General features: G+C 40.1%; 1 protein-coding gene across 1 annotated transcript; it reads left to right on the top strand.

Moving 5' to 3' along the window:
- Positions 1–14,983: 14,983 nt before the first annotated feature.
- Positions 14,984–17,174, top strand: foxc1b (forkhead box C1b). Its single transcript, XM_083766371.1, has one exon. The coding sequence runs from the start codon at positions 15,297–15,299 to the stop codon at positions 16,731–16,733; it is 1,437 nt and encodes a 478-aa protein (XP_083622497.1). The 5' UTR covers positions 14,984–15,296; the 3' UTR covers positions 16,734–17,174.

Here is a 17,174-nt window from a genome sequence, read left to right as displayed (position 1 = left end):
TTAGGCTACATAAACAGCCTGCTCAATGTCTACGTATTTCTATCCATTTAGGAATAATCTATGAAATCATTAATATAATATATAGCTACCATTGATAATTATTCTTAGTGAAATGTTTCCATTTTAAACGTAGGCCTATTCTTGTCGTTTATATTACCCTTACAGTTTCACAATTCAGTTATTAAAAATAATAATGGCCTATAGTCACTTTTATAGTAAAAACAAATCACCATTATGATGATTTGTGGTGGTGTGATTAAGAAACATTATCAACAATAACTTAAATATAACTCAATGCAAAAACAACTTTCATTTGTCTATCACACACACAACCATATGCACGTATACAGGTCTATTTTAACACTAGAGTTACATATAGGTTTAATGTGGGAAAACATATCAGCTTTTAATTTGTAAATTATATTATTGATATTGTTATGATATAGTTAATATACAGTCTTTCTTGCTGAGATTTACTGGTTGATTGGAGCTATAGCCTCGAGTGAGTCCAAGACACAAGACATACATGCTATTCTACAAGAGCAGGAGACTGACAACAGCTTGAAGGATGAGTTTCTTTTGAAAGTCAGATATATCCATTGCATGTATAGTGTACAATCTCTATATCCAAGAATTCAGCTATATATAGGCTAAAACAATTTATGTTTTATCACAGCAGCAGCCTGCATAGCTGAGTGTGTTGCGTGTTTTGCAGCTCCTCTCTGGGATAGGGGTTGCCAACATTTTAAGGAGTCATATAAACAAATGAACCCAGAGCAGCGCATTTATGGAAATCCAACAACATGGTATTTTTAGAGCGCAGTAAACAGAACCGAGAGCTGCCGTCAGCCGTCACACAAACACAAAGCAGACTCGAGCCGTTTGCATTCGTGGAGCCTATTCTGCCTATATAGCCTATATATGATTTATGAATCCAACATCCAATGCAGCGTCCGAGAGGACCTATATAATAGCCAGGAAATATAATGCGAAATCTAACCTATATAAGGCTATAACGTCGTCACAGTTTTGCGAAATGCATTCCGTTGAGAATAGCTTCAAAGGGATTGTTTCAACACAGACAAATCTAGTGTTAGCCTACTTAGGATATCTCTGAGCATTATATCCAGACTCCAGTGTTCATTTAATTTGGAAATATTAACATATTAATATTAACACCCTGGCTTGTAGGCCTAGTAGGCCTATACTGTGTGTGAAGGCTTACATATGACAGGTCTTCAAACATTGTGCATTTGCATCATTAAAAGGAGACTGGTGGATAGGTTTCAAAGGTCGAGCAACTTGTTTGCAGTGCAGGCTTGGGCTACCTTACAATGTGGCAAATTGGAAAAGGTATAGTTAATAAAGGTGGGGGTTGCCAGGAAAAATCTCTTCCAAATTATCAATTTGAGTTGTGGCTATATGGTTCCTATTCAAGTATTCAGTGACTGAAAACTGCTGGTCTGAGAGAACAATAGAATATATAGTGCTTTTATGTAGCCTGCTGCCACAGAAGAGGCTATCCCAACACTGTGCATCTGTGCTTGGTGATGCACCACGGATTCTCTTATGAAATGTAATTTATAATATTGCGGCTATATGATTTTTGTTTGTGCATGTTACAACATTTGCGAGTGCTAAGCCCATTACAGTAGAGTATAGCGCCATCTAGTGTTACATAATGTAAAACTGGCTGAGGAAAAAAAATCAGAATAGCCATACCTGTATAGGCGTTAATATCTTGACACATATAGTTTTTTCTGTGAATTTTCTTTTCTTAGTGCAGTAGACTTGAGGAAGACCATGACAAGTATAGGCTAGCTGTTTCTCTATTAATACAAATGCAGTGTACATGCACAATAATTCACGACAGATTATTATGATAAATTACCTGCTGCTTCACACTAACCTTTTCTTTGTGCTATGTGATTGGTGTTCTTTTGCTATATACATTCATTACATTAGCCATGTGTTGTGTTGTGCTGTATATTGTTTTGAGTTGCATTGTGTTGTCTGTCTGTTTGATTATATTTTGTATGCTACTACTTCAGTACTTTTATTTAAGTATAGCCTATGAATATGTTTTTAATATTCATTTTTGCTTTATTGCACTTGATAAATATTACGTTACATATTTTAATATCCTCATTATTGAGGCGTTGTACAATATGCCAAATGTTGAATAACAAACAGATTTGAATTTGTCTAACAGCACACACTTTTCTTAAATATTTCTAATTTAAACAGACTAATATCTCCTCGATTAATTGATTACATGTCATGATTGACAGTGAAATAGGATAGCCTGGACTCCTGGAGAACACTGACCTCTGTCTGAGGACATGACCAACTCATCATGTGTGTACTGCAGCAAACAGGCCTATAGTCTGAGGACATGACCAACTCATCATGTGTGTACTGTAGCAAACAGGACTATAGTCTGAGGACATTACCAACTCATCATGTGTGTACTGTAGAAAACAGGCCTATAGTCTGAGGACATGACCAACTCATCATGTGTGTAGCCAACAGGCCTATAGTCTGAGGACATGACCAACTCATCATGTGTGTACTGTAGCCAACAGGCCTATAGTCTGAGGACATGACCAACTCATCATGTGTGTACTGTAGCCAACAGGCCTATAGTCTGAGGACATGACCAACTCATCATGTGTGTACTGTAGCCAACAGGCCTATAGTCTGAGGACATGACCAACTCATCATGTGTAGCCAACAGGCCTATATAGTCTGAGGACATGACCAACTCAACATGTGTGTACTGTAGCCAACAGCAACAGGCTATACTGTAGCCATAGTATACTGTAGGACTTCTTGGTTTTCTGTTACCTTAGTGATAATAATGTTGATGAATGATCTGATCAACGATGTAATCGAATCGCTCTAGCCTAGTTTATCATGAATTGACACATTGTCACCAAACATGGTTTCTTATATTCTCAATTTCATGTTATTTTTATTTAATTTTCTATAAATCAACCCAATCGTATAAATTATGTATAGCACCACACCTTACAGATATTTCTAAACGCTCCTATTTTGCCTGTATATTAATTACGACGAGGTTATGGTTTCATAAACTACTGGAGGACTGCAGCAGCAAAGCAGCTACATTTTGTCTCTTTTCCACTGGCGTCATTTAGCATGTCTTTAGCAGCTGTACAGCAGAGTGGATTTCTTTTGGAGCCTACACTGACCATTCTGGAGATCATATTTTAACCCCAGCTATAATAAAAAGAGAAGAACTTCACAAAAATGTTAATTATTTTGTACAAAATGAGAATTACAAATGACAAATCAGCTTTTATTCCAAAGCCTAGAAGAATATTTATGTATGAAGACCCAGCTCGTCGAACTAGTGGGGGAAATGGAATTGAACAAACCCAAAACAATGCTATTTTCAATGCTACTGTATGTCCAGCTTTGAGGGGTTGTGCGAGTGCTGTGCTGAGCAGTGCAAAGTCAAATAACACTGAAGTGCACTTATAGCCTACTTAATGTTTTGCAAAAATCTATGCAAAAATCAATAGACTTGTAAAAAAAAAAAAGAATTAAGGACTTTTAAGACCTTTTTAATACCTAAACAAAAGTGAGAAAAGAAAGACCATTTCTGCATCAAAACAAACTATAGGCCTACTCTAAAAACTGGTCAAACATATCTGCTAACAGTTTTGGACATACGTTTACACCTGACAGCGACTGTATCACAGTTATTTTGTGTGAAGTAAAAATAGCGATACCACAATAGCCTACTCTCTTACAAGTGGGCCAAAAGTCCTGCATTTTACATGAATAAAAATACAAACAGATTGCCATGAGCATAGCTACAGTAGGCCTACCAAAATTAATGCAGAATGACCCATTACCCCATTATTTCACAATAATAGTCTATTATTGGACTGTAACAACGCATTAATGTGTTCATGCAATGTGCATTGCATTGTTGCATAACAATGCATTGCTAGCTACTTTATGCTGATGGATTTGATTGATTTATATATAGCAGGTTTGTTATGCAGTCAAAGGTTATGCTAAAAAGGTTAATGTTCGCTCTGAATATTAATAATCAAAAATGTGACTGGAGTAAAACGTAGTGAAATGGAAATCTCAAGAAAAAGTACCTAAAACATTTACTTAAGTAGGCAGGCTACTGAGTAATGTACTTAGTTACTTTCCACCACTATTACTAGGATACTACAAAACCACTATAGGCAAAGAATTAAGGACTTTTAAGACCTTTTTAATACCTAAACAAAAGTGAGAAAAGAAAGACCATTTCTGCATCAAAACAAACTATAGGCCTACTCTAAAAACTGGTCAAACATATCTGCTATACTATTTTCACAATATTTATCTGTGGAGCTGAGTCAAACAATAATGAATGCCCAAACTTGGAAACATTCCAAGTGCTGTCAGGGTGGTCCCCTGTTCAAATACACTGCCTGAGAAGGATTAGAGTTAGCCTAAGCATAACTCGTAATAATATTACAAATTATTTTTGTAAGACCCAAGAAAGACCCAATTCATCACCCCCTAAATGAAGGGATAATTTGGGATTCCCTTTAATATTAAAATATGAAATTAATATCATCCATACATTCCAACATTCCACTGTCTTCTCTGCCAATAATGTAAAATAGTTATATAGCTAAACAATTGTGTGTTTTCAGACATAGTGTAAAAGTATTAATCAGAGTATTAATCAGATTGGAGCACACAATAATGGTCTCTTTATTTGACTTGTGAAATTATGCCATATATTGTCTCAAAATGTATGCCACGTATAGGCTCTTAGGGGTCATGTTGGGTATTTTACAGAAGAGTGTTTTTCACATAAAATGTTTTAACCCATTTACCTGAGGACAGTTTTATGAAAAACTAATCAGTGGTGCACTGGTGTCTTTTTCATGAGGACCCACATCATTTTCTATATTTGGCCGTGGACCCCCATCTGAAAATATTGTTTCAGGGACCCCCCAGAAGCAAATATTTAAGGTAAAAACATTTGCTGTGAATGAATATATATTCAAAGATTTGCACACATTTTCATGATTTAGCAAAAATAGCAGATCTACAAGCTCATATAGCACGCTGCTATTTTTCAACAGCTAAAGTTTACAATAATGGTTAAAGTAGAAGCTATAAGGTGACACAGATGCGTCCTCAGGTCTAAATGTTTTAATAAAACATCTTCCCATGGGGCTGTATGCCTTCTCCAGTATCACTTCACCTCACAGGAGGGGATACATTCCACTGATTCCAGGCCTAATCGCATGATGGGCCCATTGCGTATGTAATAAAACCGTCAGTGGGCTATATTCTGTTAGAATATTCTGTCCTCCATGGCCTTGAAAACAGATTTCCCAGCCAGACAATCTTCATCTACAAGCAAGTAACGGTCGGCGCACTCTACACTAGATAAATGTTTTGCAGATGGATGATTGGCAGATATTTATTTGAGAACGGATACAAATATGCTCTTTGGGTTTGAAGTTCTGTGTGTGTTGAGTATTTTGGAATTCTTCTGTGTTTAATTAAGCGCTTAATATAAACACTGTTGATGACTGAGTGAAGTGGAGATGCCCACAGAAAATTCACATTCAATCCAGACAGGACCACTTTCAATTAGGGAAACCATAACCTCTATACGACACTACTAAAAATTTAATAATTACATTTTTGAAGGGTGACTGTGAGTTTCTATTCCCCTTGGAACTATGTCTGAGCAGGAGGCATTGTTTAATTTATTTCCAGTTTGATTCATTTTGCATGTGCGTCAATATGCCTGTAGATGGCAATATTGTTCAATTTTAGGATTGAAAATGTGTAAACTGTCTTAATACAGAGAGGACCATGCTCATAAAGATATATATCGTTGCTGTATGGCAGAAACCTCATATCTCCACATTTCAACTTTTTAAATTAATGCCCTACTTTGTCATACCGATCACAAACGTTTCATGACGTGACTGTGACCTTGTAGAGCTGCTTTTTGTATTAAGTGAAAGTGGTTAAGACAATTGTGGGTTTATAAATATTGAACCAATGGAAATGTTTTAATACTTTTTACTCACAAGCTCTTGGTTGTTTGTTTTTATCCCAGGATTTTGTAACACATTTACAGCCTAAGCTGTATTCCTGGACACTACTCTCACTCTGCCAACCTGGGTAGAGCCCCGAACTGAGCTCATGCTTCCTTCAATGCATGGATAGTCAGGGATTATTATCATATTAATGTCAAATCTGGGAATACATTTCTTACCAAGAATTTTCTTCACCAAAGTGTTTGTAAGGGTGAAGGGGAATTTTTGACAGCTGCTGAAAGTTGGGTGTGACATGTCAAACTAGGGGGTTTTCATTATTCTGAATCCATTCCAAGCATTAGTTTTGCACGAAAAACACTACTTGGGCTAAAAACAGCCATCATCACAAATAGGTCAGCACATTTGGGCACATATGGCCAAACTAGGGGTCAAACTCTGGGTTCTTCATGATTCTGAACCCACTCCAAGCATTACTTTTGAATGAAAAATAACTCCTTGGCCATAGCCACATTCCCAAATGTGCCCAAATGCCGGCTATATGACCGTTTTTATAGCCCAAGGAGTGTTTTTCGTGCAAAACTAATGCTGGGAATGGATTCAGAATCATGAAAACCCCCTAGTTTGACATGTCACATGCTACTTAAAGATGGAGTGCCTGCACATTTAGTATTTGTCCAGTTTTTCATGTGTCTATGAGGTGATTCATTAGACACCCTGGAGTCGTTTTATTCCAACCAGTTCCTTTCCCCTCCATCAGGCACTCTAACTATAGGGGGAGGCAGGAACACATGGAAATTAATCTCTCAATCAAATCAGCACCACTGCCCTAAAACATGTGGCATTGTTGTCAGGAATAAAGACAGAAGCACCGGGGAGGAAGTGGACTAAGAAAGGGGAGGAGCCAAACCAAGGTGGTACCCCCAAAGGAAAAAAACAAAAGGAAAAATAAATAAATAATAATAACAGACCCTTTTATACAGATTGCCTGAAAAGTAACAGTTTTGGACATACGTTTACACCTGACAGCGACTGTATCACAGTTATTTAGTGTGAAGTAAAAATAGCGATACCACAATAGCCTACTCTCTTACAAGTGGGCCAAAAGTCCTGCATTTTACATGAATAAAAATACAAACAGATTGCCATGAGCATAGCTACAGTAGGCCTACCAAAATGAATGCAGAATGACCCATTACCCCATTATTTCACAAAAATAGTCTATTATTGGACTGTAACAACGCATTAATGTGTTCATGCAATGTGCATTGCATTGTTGCATAACAATGCATTGCTAGCTACTTTATGCTGATGGATTTGATTGATTTATATATAGCAGGTTTGTTATGCAGTCAAAGGTTATGCTAAAAAGGTTAATGTTCGCTCTGAATATTAATAATCAAAAATGTGACTGGAGTAAAACGTAGTGAAATGGAAATCTCAAGAAAAAGTACCTAAAACATTTACTTAAGTAGGCAGGCTACTGAGTAATGTACTTAGTTACTTTCCACCACTATTACTAGGATACTACAAAACCACTATAGGCAAAGAAATACATGAGTGTAAGATCCAATTGCATGCTAAACAAATACTACTGTCTCTTTTTCAACAGATCAGAACACCATCTCTGCAACACAAAACATGGACACAAAGGCAATGATAAAGACAACTTTATAAGAGGTTAATGCATTTGAGTGATTTGGTAAAATCAACATCATTAAATTAACATTATCCCAATCTTAAACAGACTTCACTGTGACCAATGATGTAGCATGGTAGGTGGAGTCTGTTTGGTTGTCACAGTGCTACAGCTTCAATAGAGGGTGCTATTTAGCAGCCTAATCATTTGATGAATATGTCCTTTCTATCTGGCCCTTTTGTGAAAGAAACACAAGAATTATAGGTTGAGGATGGTTTCATTTCATTTTATTTCATTTGGGTCAGAATAGCAGCAATGTTGATGCTGTTTTGGTATGATTGGACATTTCATGAATACGTTAACTAAAATAGGAGGGTAGGCTGCCTATTTGCTTTAATTGTAGTCCACTTTTAAGTTGCCACTTTACTTGCCAGTTCAAGACAGGCGATATTTAAGCATAACACTTGTTTTGTCAAGGGGTCAGATGGGGGCAGTAAGACAGTTGTCTGATTCTGGGGTGTACAGTGTGTGTGTGTGTGTGTGTGTGTGTGTGTGTGTGTGTGTGTGTGTGTGTGTGTGTGTGTGTGTGTGTGTGTGTGTGTGTGTGTGTGTGTGTGTGTGTGAACATTAAAAAAAGTCTTTGCACGACAGTGAGGCAGTGGTCAGGAACACATAACATAAAAAAGAAACAGATAAGCAATGTGCCTGTTCTGTCCAATGTGTTTGTGATATCCTTGTCAAATAAACGCAAATCAATCAAGATGTGTTGATGCTAAACGGTTCAGAGCAAACATTGTGAAAACCACCAACCGGTCTCATCATTACAAGACCACTTCATCCATCTTCAACATATCTTCATGTAATTGGTCTTTGTTCACTAATACAATATGTTTTTTGTCTACTCTATCCGTGTCTCTCAGAGGAGGGCTGAAGACAGTTCAGAAACCTGCAATGGTGACATAACAGCTAGGTTTATCACTGTCATTGTCATTGTACTTACTTACTGGTCTCACTGCAACAGCAGCGAGACCAGTATGAGTCTTAGAAAAAAGGTTTGGCACCTAACTACTGCTTCACACTTTCACTTAGAAACTCATTGACATGTTCAGCTTAGTGTGGAATCGCATGGGTGTAGGGCTAGATGAATATTTCAAATGTTTTGTAGTTTTAGAAATATAATGAAAGTCAATGGAGGATTTTGGTATATCACAACTACTTCATACTTCCACCAGGAAACTCCATTCACAAAAAACAAAACAAAAAAACAGCTTATTCTGGACACACAGGCCTGAACTTTTTACTTTTAAATGTTTTGTGGTTTTTTTATATTTAACTTTAAACCCTCCCCATTCCTTCATACTTTTACATATAAACTCAATTCACAATTTGGCCATGGCCATTTTAAGGGTAGCAATAGCAAAGAACACAAGTCTATATATTTTACAATGCTCTTGTTGAAAGCCAGATATCACAGGGAGGCAGATTGCATTATGCTGAGTTGTTTATGCCAGGATTAGATCCTTGTGGTTCAGAAACAAGTGCTTTATCTATATTGAGCTACCCAGGCACAAGACATTCTAGGAACTTAAATTTTACACTACAGATATTATTTTTTACATCACCAAGTTCGCACAGGTCTGCTCTCTGATTTAATCCAAATATCTAAACTGTGTGATGGATACATTTACTCAAGTAGGCTACTATACAAGTGCTTACAATGCACTGTACTATTTTGAGGTACTTTTACTTTACTTTCCATTTTTGCTACTTCTACTCAGGGACAGGAGTGGCAGCCGGATGGGAACCATCAACAATTGAGGTTCCCAGTTTGATCCCGGGCTCCGCCAGAGTTAGTGTCAAAGTGTCCATCGTCGCTTCCATGCAGTCACCCTGGTTGTCCATATATCTGTCCAGTTTGTTGGTGCTTTGTGCTCCTGCGTCTTTCTTGAGTACATTATGTTAATGTCGGACATCCTCGGGACCGATGCCTGTGTGTTGGTTCCCACAGCACTAACTTGCTGGCTGGCTTGGTGTCTTTGGTAGTGTTCTGCTAGTCTCATTCTTCTGGCTCGCCTTTGGCATTCCATCATACAGATTCTTGTTTGTAATAACATGTGTACTCTTGCTGATGTTAAGCACTGCACGCATTCTGGTGTAGCACCCATCTAGAGACTTCTGCCGGGTTGGCTTCAGGGTCCAGCATTCACTGCCGTAGAGAACAGACTCTACCGTTGCATAGAAGAAGCTGAGTTTTGTTTGACGGGGGAGGTTGGAGTTCCATACACTGGCCATGCCATTCAGGGCCCTCCATGCAAGTTCCTTCCTCAATTTAAGATCTTGCTCCGTTGAGTTGAACCATGAGCCCAGGTACTTGAACCTTGACTTTGGCTATTAAAAAAAAAGCAGATCTACAATGTGACGGGTTATGAGCTTGTAGATCTGCTATTTTCTGAAGATTTTATTACTTTTACTTTGGTAATAAATAAAATGAGCCCATGTACTTGAACCTTGACTTTGGCTATTCAAAAAAAGCTGATCTGCAATGTGACAATCTTTGGGAAATGTGAGTACTTTTACTCGAGTTGTGTGTATTGGTCTTCATTCTGGGTCTCACCTTTTTATTCACTGGCACTGCTGTCATAAGGGAGAAATAGTATAGACCAGTGGTTCTCAATGTCAAGGACCCCCAAATTAATTAATGTGTTTGGCTGCAGACCCCCATTTGAAAATATGCTGTCAGGGAGGTCCCCCCATACGAAGATGGGTCATTGGAAATAGTGGTAGAAATCATTTTGATCTTATATTAAATAATTTAGCTGGGGACCCCTTCGAAGACCCCTCAAGGACCCAAACCTCACTTTGCAAACCACTGGCATATAGGCAGACTGTATTATTTAATACAGAAGGATGGCCTTGCTGCTTTCTTTGTCGCACCTCCAACGGTGCCATGGAGGACTATGCATGGCAGGGGCGTCCTCTTCCCTGAGCCAAGCCTAAGCCTGACCGCATACCAGAAAGGTAAGTTTTGCTGCAGGGTCATCAGCTGGGGAACAACATTCATGGATGTTTCGCCCCTTATCCAGAACATCTCCTGGTGGCAGCGCAGTGAACAGGGACGTCTCCCCTGGTTGAAACTTATTTTGTTTCAACCAAAACTGGTTACTGCTTGTAGAACTAGGCATTGACCATTGGAGGGCACCAGAGTCACACTTTATGCAGCCAGCTATACTTATTTCATTATCCAAGATTTAATGCTTTCTATAGAAATAGGATTATTTGATTATTGCAGGTATATTTACTGGGAGAATACGTTTGTTTTAGCTGTAATTACAAACATTGTGAACATTGAATCAAACTAATCACTGCTCTCACAACTCATCTAAAAGATCACTGGTGCCATGCTATCAGTAGAGGAGAGGAGTGACCCATTTTATGTATCTGTAGGCCAGCCTGGCCAGGGTTAGTACCTTTTCTGTATTTGTCAGAACGCCTCGGGACCAAGGGTCCCGAAATGGCTATAGGCCAGGGCCTGTGCAGACTATGCCTTATCCTGTTTCAAGAAAAACAAGGTAGCCTGCACAGTGCTATACCCCCAGGCCTACTCTAAAACAACATAATATGACATATTGCAGTGCAGGCTGCACTGCAATATGTCATATTTTAGAGTAGGCCTGGTAATTCTAGGTAGGCCTATTTAGGCTAAAGTCATAAAGGGCGAGTGTATGATCAGAGTGATTAGCAGTGCTGTACAAGAAAAAACGATTTACCCATGCACACATCGCCTATATATAGCCTATGTATTCACATCCGAGGTGCTGTGACTTCATCATCTTTTCGGCTTCTATAACAAATACATCAAATTAAATCTAACTAGGCTACAAAATTAATTTTGTTTGTTTAACTTATCAGGTCTATTTGTTTTCACCAATCAGAATGTTTGTAAACAAACTTGTTTGGTATTTCCGGGGTAGAATATCCATATCTACAGTAGCGCTACTACACAATATAAAATAAAGTGTCCAGAACATTAGCTATTAGCCCATAGAGCCCCATTGTGAACTCGGACATGTACATCAAGGTTTTATGTTGAGTATGGGTCCCCAGCATTTAGAAACTGCCAGATGCTAACTTGCATATGTTGAGCAATTTTCACAATTGGCATAATATGTGACCATATATCATTAACAACCTATAGAAGGCAAAAACATTCAAAATTTCATCATGCTACATCAGCTTTATGTAGCATGTGCGGTTTTCATGATGCTGAATCCATTCCAAGCATATTAGTTTTGCACAAAAATTGCAACAAATTCTGACATCATACCATTTGTGATGATGGATATAGCAGTTTTCAGCCCAAGGAGTGTTTTTTGTGCAAAACTAATGCTTGGAATGGATTTAGCATCATGAAAACCCCCTAGTTTGACATGTCACATGCTACATAAAGCATGATGAAATTTAGATTTGTTTTGCCTTTAAGGTTGTTAATGGTATGGTCACATATTATGCCAATTATGAAAATTGCTCAACATATTCAAGTTAGAATCCGACAGTTTCTACATGCTGCATGGGGACCCGACCCATACTCAACATTTCTAACATAAAACTTCAGTATAGGCCTACTCAACATGACTGGGTTTACATTCTGGCACACGTGGACACGTGTCCTACAAAAATGTGACGTTTCCGGCGTTTTCTACCCGGCAATACTCTTTTGGTAGTGAAGTCGATGATTTGGTCTACTCTATTATTATTATTATTATTATTATTATTATTATTTTATTACATTGTTATTATTTGTTTTATGTCAGATCTATTTTATCTGGGTTATATGAGAGATAAGGAAGGATCAGGATATTATAGGGTGTATTAAACTGTCTATACTAAATGGAAAAACGTGAACCTGGCTGCATGTACAGTATTATAATCTGTGCATGCTGTTGGTCTGTTGGATAAAATACATGTGATTATTAAACATCATAAGGCTTACAGTAGCCAATAGGCCTATATATAATCTAACCCGAAAGACAACATTGCCACATACCACGCGGTTCGGCAGGGGTCGCTATATTGTCAGTAAATGAGGAGCTAGCTGTCTGGAACTCTGGATATCATTGGTGAGCAGCAACAGTTTGCTTCCCCATCCTTTGAGCCGAGAATAACCCAAATAAACAAATGATATGATTCAAACTAAGACAGAATTGAAACAGATGACCTTACATTTACTCCATGGGGTTGGGCCGATGGCGACTATATGAACATTTTGTTTAGCATTTTAGAGAATTTTATAGGCTACTGTGTTGTGTTTGATTGATTCTTGCAACTTAAAATACAAATGAATGTATAGTTATGTTATGCCATGCACTAATTCTGTGTTCAATATGGCACCTTTTTAATAGACAGAAGGCGATTGACGTTATATATTCTTACTTTTAATGCAAAATGAAGGGGGAATTGTTTTCAGCCTCTATAAATGTATTTACATATTTTTGCACCATTTAGATGTGTGTATAGCCTACCTCTAATGTAGGCTATAAAACGATATGCCTGCCTTTTAGAAGTAGCCTAAATAGAGCAATGCAACCCATATTATTATTATTATTAACGACCCTTTAAAAATGACCTGTTGTCATAGGCCCTATAATCGTCAAGATGTCTATTTAGCAGTTAGCGCACAGATAATAACATGATATTATAATTTGGGTGCGAGACACAAAACATTCCAGATTTGCTATGGGAAAATAAACTATATCACAGCCCTATATATTCCAGAAAGAAAGAAAGAAAGAATTTTGAAAATGTAGGCATGCATATGGTCAAAGGTCTATGATATCTAATTCAGCACGGATTCATAAAAAAACATTCATCTTCTTGAAGCGATGAAGCCTGAATCCTTTTTGAATCACAGTCAGAACAAACTGATGCTTGAGGCGTGCATAAACATGAACCCAGTGGTCCGCGTGCATTCAGGCGTGTGTGACCTGACCACAACCTTGACGGCTATAGCGCAGTAAATAGACCTAGGCCTACTACAATTATTTTAAAGGCATGATTTTACCAAATAAATAAATAATGCAACATCGGTAACATAAAGATACATCCACTGAAATAGGAGACTATTTGTATTGAAATGTTAACATTTTATTTTACTATATTGAATCATGGCTATTATATTTTTTGATTGGGCGCTGCACTGTGACTCCGCTGGTTGATTCCTTCCGCCCCCCCCCCCCCATGAAGAAACAACAAATGTTTGAGGAATTTTGATTACAATGTTAGCACCGTTCGTGTGAATGACACTTGCTGAGCACTTAAAGGTGTGTCCGTTTGGTAGAGCTTCATAATCCTCTCGCTCTCCTTTCCCTATCTCTCACTCTGAAGCATGTTGCCCACCGGGAGTCTTTCTCATAGTTCTCACCCCGCGCTCGGCCAAATGATCATTTAACCTTTAATTAGTTTGCTCATACCGCCCACTGGCACTGTCGAGGGGCCAACGGGGGGCATCATCCCCGACCTTTTATGTTGTTTCGGTTTGTTTATTCTAAAGGATTAGGCTGATGCTTGATGCTTGAGGAGTGTTATTCTGAAATCCGAAGAGTGTATTACAAATTGACCCTTTGGGTCCCTAAAACCCAAACCCTAAATGGACCCTTAATTATGGATCAATTTGGTTCCATTTGTACACTGTTTGGAACACTCACTAATTTGACATGTGTGGTTTGTTCAGTTCTGGCATATGGTCAATTGTGTCTCAAACCGTTATGAAATAAGGTTAGGCCCAATAGTTTTCTCACATTAATTGTTTTAATTGAGTAATATAATGTTTAGAAATTGTTCTGTTTTGTCGTCTAATTCTACACATATGCATGGAAGAAATATGCTATTATAATAGGGAAATGTTTAGGACTATAGGCCTATACTGGCTACTTCGCTTACGCATTTATTATGTTTTATGGAGAGGATGGATGAGTTGGTCAGGTCATGCCATACCATCAACTAGTTTTGAAACATTTTACTAAATATTTTGGTTGACGGCATCGTGTAGGTTTAGTGTGACTAAATAATTAAAACAAAATAATTGTGACTAACTAATTAAAACAAATTAGCATCATACCCTTAACATTATGTCTGAACTTAACCAGACGAGAGAGAGAGATAGAGAGAGAGAAAGAGGTGTGTGTGTGTGTGTGTGTGTGTGTGTGTGTGTGTGTGTGTGTGTGTGTGTGTGTGTGGCCGCTAGGAAGGTACTTTTGCTATGCAGCTTTTCCACAGGGTCACTCCGTCCTCCAATTGGATGGTAGAACACATTCGGGGAGGAGCGGCGCGAGCAGCCAAAAGAGAAAAATGTGAAGAGTAAAAAAAGTTCCTCCTGTAGAGACTCGCGCTCGAGACTTACTGCTAGTTTCCTAAATGTCCACCGTTCTTCTTTCCAGTCACCCTGGCGAGCTGTAGCTTAAAAACGATCTCCCCCAGCTCTGTGACGAGGACATAGAGGAGAGACAGGGAAGGTGAAAGAAGAAGACTCACAGCTTTGGGGAACCGACGTGAAAAAAAGGTTTTACGCACGCACCGCGCGGCCAAGGTGAGGCGATCCCACGATGCAGGCGCGCTACTCCGTCTCCAGCCCCAACTCCCTGGGAGTTGTGCCGTACATCAGCAGCGATCAGAGCTACTACCGGGCGGCAGCCGGCGGTGGATATACCGGCATGCCTGCGCCCATGAGCATGTACTCCCACGCGGCCCATGACCAGTACCCGGCCAGCATGGCCCGCGCGTACGGACCGTACACTCCTCAGCATCAGCCCAAGGACATGGTCAAACCGCCCTACAGCTACATCGCTCTCATCACCATGGCGATACAGAACTCGCAGGACAAAAAGGTGACGCTGAACGGGATTTATCAGTTTATCATGGAGAGGTTCCCGTTCTATCGGGACAACAAGCAGGGCTGGCAGAACAGCATTCGGCACAACCTGTCCCTCAATGAGTGCTTCGTCAAAGTGCCCCGGGACGACAAGAAGCCCGGCAAGGGCAGCTACTGGACCCTGGACCCGGACTCCTATAACATGTTCGAGAACGGCAGCTTCCTGCGGCGCCGGAGACGCTTCAAAAAGAATAAGGATGCCAACAATAAGGAGAAAGATGACAGGCAATGCAAGGACGGCTCGGCGCGCACGCCGGGCCGCGACCAGGAACAGCCTGTGCAGGGCTCTCAGCCGGTGCGCGTTCAGGATATAAAGACGGAGAACGGCTCTTCCACGCCGCCGCAGGCCGCATCGCCGAGCCTGAACCCCGTGCCCAAGGTGGAGAGCCCCGACAGCAGCAGCAGCAGCATGTCCACGGGCAGCCCGCACAGCGTTCCCTCCAGCCGCTCGCTGAGCATGGACGGGCCCGAGCATCACCACCACGGCCAGCAGCAGGCCCCGGCGCAGGGCTTCAGCGTGGACAACATCATGACCTCTCTCCGGGGGTCGCCGCATCAGGCCGAGCTCTCTCCGCCTCTCATCGCGGCCTCTCGGACGGGCATCACCCCCTCGCTGTCGCTCAACTACTCCCCCAACCAGACGTCTGTGTACAGCTCGCCCAACTGCAACCAGAACGTCATCTCCACGAACTCGAACGCGACGTATCATTGCAACATGCAGGCCATGAGCCTGTACGCGGGGGACAGGGGGGGGCACCTGGGGCCCTCCTCCGCCGCGGTGGACGACGCTCTCCCCGACTACTCCATCCCCACGACCACCACGTCTCCGCTCGGACACGGCAATCTGAGTCAGGCCGGGGGCCAGGACGGACACCACGCGGCGCACCAAGGGCGGCTCGCCTCCTGGTACGGAGACCTTAGCCACCTGAGCACGAGCTACCCAGGCCAGCAGCAGAACTTCCACTCGGTGAGGGAGATGTTTGAGTCGCAGCGGCTCGGGTTGAACAGCTCCCCGGTCAACGGGAATAACAGCTGTCAGATGGCCTTCCCTTCCAGCCAGTCCCTCTACCGCACATCAGGAGCTTTTGTTTATGACTGCAGCAAGTTCTGAACACACAAAACACCGTGTCTTTTAAATTAACAACTTTAATATATATTTTCCTTTTTTTTTTTACTATCCCACCCCGAATGGACATAACAGATTCAAAGATTTGCTCTGCGTGTGTAACACCAAAAAACACGTAAGTTTTTTCTTCTCACTTTGAGAATTGTTTATATAGATGGCTTAAATACCGGCTTTTGTGACTATAAACTGTAAATTATATCCTATATAATAATTTATTTTTTAGCAAAGGGAGTGGTTGATATTGAGGACCAAACACTAGAACGTTTTTCCAGTTTCCTTGCTGCCGCATATTGTCCCAATTCTTAGAAATAGAGGGGAACTTGTATACTGACGTATTCTATTAATTTTGTCTTATTTGTTAAAAAAAACTATTTTGAAGGCATTACATTTTTGTTTGTTTAATAAAGTGCCGTCTATTTGATTTTA

The sequence above is a fragment of the Protomyctophum parallelum genome (assembly GCF_964188405.1).
Source record: "Protomyctophum parallelum genome assembly, chromosome: 6".
Taxonomy (NCBI): domain Eukaryota; kingdom Metazoa; phylum Chordata; class Actinopteri; order Myctophiformes; family Myctophidae; genus Protomyctophum; species Protomyctophum parallelum.
This window is presented reverse-complemented; position numbering and strand designations above follow the sequence as displayed.